General features: G+C 46.2%; 1 protein-coding gene across 1 annotated transcript in view; it reads right to left on the bottom strand.

The window, feature by feature from the left end:
- Window positions 1-668: 668 nt before the first annotated feature.
- ctnnd2a (catenin (cadherin-associated protein), delta 2a) overlaps window positions 669-6,234 on the bottom strand; it is a 188,683-nt gene continuing 183,117 nt past the window's right edge. Inside the window, exons 20-22 of the mRNA XM_027004434.2 lie at window positions 4,657-4,788; window positions 4,063-4,139; window positions 669-2,621 (exon numbers count right to left, since the gene is read on the bottom strand). Of these exons, the coding sequence (XP_026860235.2) occupies window positions 2,361-2,621; window positions 4,063-4,139; window positions 4,657-4,788 (470 nt within the window). The 3' untranslated portion in view covers window positions 669-2,360. The remainder of the gene's footprint in view (window positions 2,622-4,062; window positions 4,140-4,656; window positions 4,789-6,234) is intronic.

The following is a 6,234-nucleotide window of genomic DNA, read 5'->3' as shown; positions in this document are numbered from 1 at the left end:
AGAGCCTCTCAGAGGATCTGAATTGAAAGGGCTGCAAAACCGTAAATCCCGCAAATGCCTCCCCAGGAGGCAGAGAGTGGCGGATTCGCCGCTTGGGATTATTGGTAGATGGGCGCACAGTCTTGTGCGTTGCATATTCTGCGCCGGGGTAAAGGCCCTGAAGCCTTTCGCAATGAGTGCTCAGAGTAATAGTCTCCATCTTTGTGCTGGAACAGTGTTTTGGCGCCCCTGTTGCACGCTGCAACCCAGACGGCTGGAGATAAAATGTTGAACGCATCGACGCTGGCCTCTGAGTTGTGCCTTATGGGAGGTGGCAGGCTGCCCCGCAGAGGCTAGGGTACTTGATTTGGCAGGAGCCCCTCAGTTTAATGCGTGATGCTGGGTGTGCCTGTACGTCTGCTATATCAGGATGTGCTACAGGCTCAAAATGATCTAACCTAGCAAAGGGCTCCGTCTGTTAGGTAAAGCTTTAGCACTCTGGTCAGTCATCCACACATGCAGCTTTTGCAAGAGTCAAACTGATCACAAACACATAGTAAATAGCTACTAAACAGCCTCACTGGCCAAACACAGAGCACAACAGTGTAAATTGCAAGAAAATTAAAAATGAAACATGGGGAAAAAAAACCCAACCATGAGCTTGTGTGATGGGAACAGTCAAACAGCTCTAAAGATTGCAAACAGTAATTTATTGTCCTGGCACCGGAACACGGTCAGAATGGGCGTATCTACGGAGCTTGGTAACAGAGCGGCTCCGGCTCCACATAGCCAGTGTTTGTTTCTCATGATTTTTTCCTTTTTCTGCATCAGAACATTTAGGTGAACAGAATCCTTTTGTACAAGCCTTTTCTTGCGATTTTGTTGCTTTTAGTGACACTGACATCTGCACATAAAAATGATATAGATTTATATTTATATGTATATTTATATATTCATCATTCTCTATGAACATTTCAGTCTAATAGTTTTACGGTGCTTTGCCAAGTCAAACAGCAGAAGCCACCCATTAGAAACGACGCCTCTCATCTCAAACACTGATCAACATACAGCACGCACTCAGCTAACACAGAGAGACAGATTTTGTACATCTTTGGAGGGAATTAAGCTTGCAAAGATTTTGCCCTCCTGGTAGTACTCCAGTGTTGCCTAGATTAGTAGCTTAACTCCAGAAAAAACACATTTATGAACAAATAAAGAAGATACAGAAGGAAGAAAAAAAAACCAAACAATTACAAACTGGAGAGAAAATTGTGAAATTTTGACTCAAGGTTAAAACATCTCCAGTACTGATTTAGGTTTGGCACAATGTCAGTTATCTCTTAAATGTTAGTACACAAAACTGACATAGATGTGGTACACACAAGTTTTCTTCTATGGATGAAAAAAGGTGTTATTTTTTTGTTTTAACGCTGTATCGTCAAAAATAAGAGTGAGAGAAAAACCAAGAAAAAAAGGTATAACTAAAAAACCAACCCCCCCCCCCCCAAAAAAAAATCTATTTCAAATATCTACATCTATCTTTTTAGGCAGTGAAAAAGCACTTGACAAGGAGTGTGGAATGATGTTTTTTCATAACTGTTTTAAAACATTGGTTTAGATGCCACAAACATACTCACATTATAAGAATGAACAATACTTTGAGATATGACCCTCTTGTTCTTGAAACCTACTCCATTCTGAAAGTGGGACACTGATAATCAACGCATCTCTCCAAAGTGTTCTAGTTTTTTTTTTTATGTACCGTACTGTATGTACCCGGATCCACGGGAGGCTCCTAGTGGAAATGCGGACAACGTACTCATATCTCTGTAATGTACACCAAATACTTTACACCGATAAATAAAAAGTACAAACAAAAAATACTAATAAAAAAAAGATAAAAGGCTGGAAAATCTAATATAGCTGATATTTAGTAAAAATAAATAAATAAATAAAAATAAGGTGAATTATGATGAAAGAAAGAAAATGTCAGAAGCTGTTCCCAAAGCTCAGGGTAAACACCTGCTCTACCGGCTCCTTCCCTGTTCCTCCTCCAGACCACCTCCGTGCTGCTCCGTCCCTACCTCTGACCTGCCCTCTGACCTGCCTTGCCCTCTTGTGTTCACGTTCCATGGATTCTCCTCCTTGCAAGGCCTCCTGTTCTTCCACTGCCCCATCACGGGTTCTGCTGCCCTCTCAGCCCGTCCTCCCGGACCCGCTCTGCGGAACCAGCTTTTGGTGATTGGACGAACGAAACGTGTCGAACAAATGTCCAGTGATATGCATGCACATGCACAGTTTTCCAGCCTCTCCACAAGCACCACGCACCCCCCACCCCAACCCCCAGCACCCGAGAGGGGGCGCGCCGGGTCAGCAGAGTCCTACACCCAGGAATCGGGCGAGGCGGGGTAGTGACTTGTCTCGTAGTTGAGTTCACTGTAGGGGCGGGCAGCGGAGTAGAAGTCCACGTAGTTGCCGGTGGACTTGAGTCCCAGGTGCATACTGAGATCGGTGGCGGGAGTAGGGCGGTGGACCTGATCCTCGAAAAAGGGCTCCTCAAAGTTCCTAGTGGAGTTCTGAAATGGAGGAAGCGTCTCGTAGTCCTTCCGCACGCTCTCCTGTGCTGCGGGATGGGCCGGGACCTGGGAGGACCAACAAGAAGGACGTGCATACGTGCATAAATACATATCATAGTCAAAGATTGTGTCCTCCTAGCATACATACAGCATCATAGTGCTGAAAGCAGAGGGACTCAGAATCCCAACACGCTACTATCAGTCTGTTATTTCACTTGTCCTCCCTTGTGGTTTCAGCCGTTATTGACCTTAGCGCACTATTAAAACCAGTGCCTGGAACTTTCCCCAGTGCCTGTGAGTCTGTGAGCAAAAACGTGTGCTGGAAGAGGAAGCTGTAATGTGATTAATGGGAAGAGACATCAAGCCTCGCGCTCTGTGAGAAGGGAGGCAGACGTGCGTGCGAGAGCCAGATGGGCCCTCTTAGAGCTGCCAGCCAGGGTGGGGCCCTCCCGTCATCTGATGCAACATGAGGCCCAGCGCCGAGGTCCCACAAAGACGATGGCAGCAGAACGCAGAGCGACGCCACGGACGTCATGGCCGCCTTTGTGCGGAAGCTTTGGGGGCTCCGGAGTGGCCGCAGGCCCGTCAGGGGGCATCTAGCGGTGCGGGGTTGGTCTTCGTTACTACATGCGAACAGCCTATAAGGTCTCAAACAGCCTTAGAGGCTTTAGCAAAAAGGAGAGTCAGTCTGCGGCTGTGTGCAGCACAGCACGTTGTCACTTGCGAGACAACATGCAGTAATTAACTTCATGCGCAACATCTGGCCACACGGTAGCGGCCGAGTTAGGTCTGAGGCAGCAGGGAGCCGGCAGCTGGTTTATGACCGTTGCAGGTGCTGGGTGCGTGCGAGATCGAATGTTCGCAGGATCTCGAGGTGCTAACCTGCGCACTACCACCTCAGCTGTCTGTTCCCCATAAAGCAACAGAACATGCTGAGCCTCGGAGAACGCTAGCCAACCAGGATCGGAGGGACGCAGTAGGTCGGATTTAACATCGTAATCTTTGGAGCGGGTCAAAATTAGCATGCGCGAGTTTGACATTTCAGACTAATCAGATAATCCGTTCAAGCTGGGCTGGCAAATTTCGACAATGTGATACTGGGCCTGCCGTGGCTGGCAGAGGCATGTCGAATGAGGTATCGCTCCCATAACAGACCTTGTTGTATCTGTGTCTCAACCTCATGGCTAATGAAGTGCGGATCTTTTTCAAGGCCGTTGTACTTGATTATTGTCTTCTGTGCTTAAAAAGACATTGTTCTTCACCTCGTTTTCTGTTTCAGCTTCATTTATCCTGTACAGTATATTTGTAAAACAGCCAAACATTTCTAATATGAAAGGTGTTCTAAATCCTGATTTAATTAAAACTTATTTTATAGAAAATATCCTAACAGTAGCAGCAAGCATGACATCACTACAGATAGGTTTTTAAAAATATATTAATCAGTCAACATGATCTGCTGGTCCTGTTTACTCTGCAGTTGCGTCTGGTTGGCTGAAGGCCCTTTTACCTGGTTGTGTTTGATATCTTCATTTGGAGTCACGTACGAGTTGCGGAAGAGCGTGGAGGTTCCACAGGACACTTGAACTGCAGGAATGAGAGAGAGAGAGAGAGAGGTCCTGAGTTGTTGTTGTTTTTTTTTTCAAAGGAAACAACAAAAATAGAAAAACCTCAAAAGACTCAGCACAGAAAGGAAAGCGCCCTCTGTGTTTTTGGAGCCAGACACAAACATAGAATCACACGTGATGCTCCGGGGGTAGAAAACATTCACTGTGCAGCGCATGGAGCTGCTTGGCCATTGTTAGCCTTACCGTGCTTCTGACCACAAGTGGGAAAAGTTCAGAGGCGTGAGTGAGACGTCACTGAGGGGAAACTATGGCTCTGCACTGTGAGCTAAAACCTTGCAGAGCCAGGAAGAGCGATCGCAGCACTATCAACGCCTGACACCAAAAACGGAGCCATTTGCTAGCGGGTCCCTTGCAAAGCCTCTCGCTAAAGAGGCACAAGAAATATCTGTGAGAGGACTCAGTTCCTCAGTGCTGCTCCATCTGCACCTACTCGCCTTCTCCCTCACCTCCTTCTCTTCTCACCAGAACAGACCTACCTGCCATGGCGTCTTTCCTGGATGTGTGCTCTCCTTTGTTGCCATGGAAACTGGCATTGGTTCCAGTGGACTCGTAGTCTGTCTTCCTCTCCTTGAGGCTGATCATCTCTCTGGGTGAGGCGGGGGCGCTCGCTGCAAATCAGCACGCATACACACACACGCACACACAGATAAACAAACACATGCACACACAGAAACACAACATTCCCCATGAAAATGTGCATTCTCACTTTTTGATTATTCTTTAATCTCTCTCTCACTCTGCCCCCCCCCCCCCCCCCCCCCATAACATCCCATCTCTTGGTGTGTCTCATCTTTCTTCATCATCATTCAGGCAGATGAAAGACGTCCAGAGTTGTGGATCATTACTCTTCATTAGTGCTGTTTAACAGGGCAGTGTGAGCGTGATGACCGACAGTTCCGTGGCCAGTGTTAGCTATGGCCTTGCTAACTCCCTTAAGAGATGCTTAAACGGTTAATATATTTCTTGATTAAATATAATCCATCACATGCGCTGAAAAAACCTTAACTGTGAAAATCTTCTTAATCCTAAAAATAATGAACCACGGGTACACACCCATTAAACACTGCTCCCCCCGCCCCAGCCTGAGAAATGCTTACTAAACACCTTTTGGTGCAGTTAAACAGGTGCTGATCCTGGGCAAACTTTGGCATGAAGAATATCCGCTCGCTATATATTCGCAGATATGTAAGAGATAAAAGCACTGCGCCTTCTCCAGGCTCGTACGTATATAGCGCTAACAAGCACAAAATCTCACATAACCATGCAAGTGAACGATTATCTTCATTAAGAAGTTGGGAACAATCTCTCCCTAAAGGAGAAAACAATAAGCTCGGATAACATTTGCATTTCATAGCTCCTGCTCCATCTTCTGAATAACTCTGCCTAGGAAGAAAACAGGACAATGCTGCCAAGGAACGCTAGCCCAACCGTGCTTGCTCAGTCTATGGCTAGTCTATGGTGGTGGTGGAACACACCGTGGATCTCCGGCCCAGTAAGCCTCTCTGCTACGCTACTACTGCGCTGAAGGAAGCCAACCTGCTTTGTTATGACTATCTGGCAGGTATACATTTACAGATGCAATATTGCTACGCCTCTCTAAGCCTGCAGTGTGAACCAGGGGACTGATCAGTAATGAATGGACTTCAGTGGTGTGATGCATAAAACAAATACCATCAGAGATGAGCCCAGGAAACCACGCTTCTTCTTTAACATTTTATCTTTTTGGCATACATATTTTTTTAATCTTTAAAATACAGGACTCAAAGAGTATTCACACATAGCTTTTAAGTTGTCAAAACCTCCAACGGTAGCCTCTAATGAGAGTAATTAAAGCTTTTGCCATCGTTATGAAAGTAACGCCGGCGTCAGAAATCTCTGCCAATGCCTCTAAGTGATGTTACCATGGGGGAGAAGAGAATAACCTTTAATATGTTTTGATGTGAGTTGCATAAACGTCAGCTGTGCTTTCAATACTGTCAATACTGAGAGAGAAGGAGTGTGTACGTTGTATGTGTCGGGTGAGGACGCCTTTAGCTTTCTACACAGCCCTTACA

This window comes from Electrophorus electricus, chromosome 5, assembly GCF_013358815.1.
Source record: "Electrophorus electricus isolate fEleEle1 chromosome 5, fEleEle1.pri, whole genome shotgun sequence".
Lineage (NCBI taxonomy): Eukaryota > Metazoa > Chordata > Actinopteri > Gymnotiformes > Gymnotidae > Electrophorus > Electrophorus electricus.
This window is presented reverse-complemented; position numbering and strand designations above follow the sequence as displayed.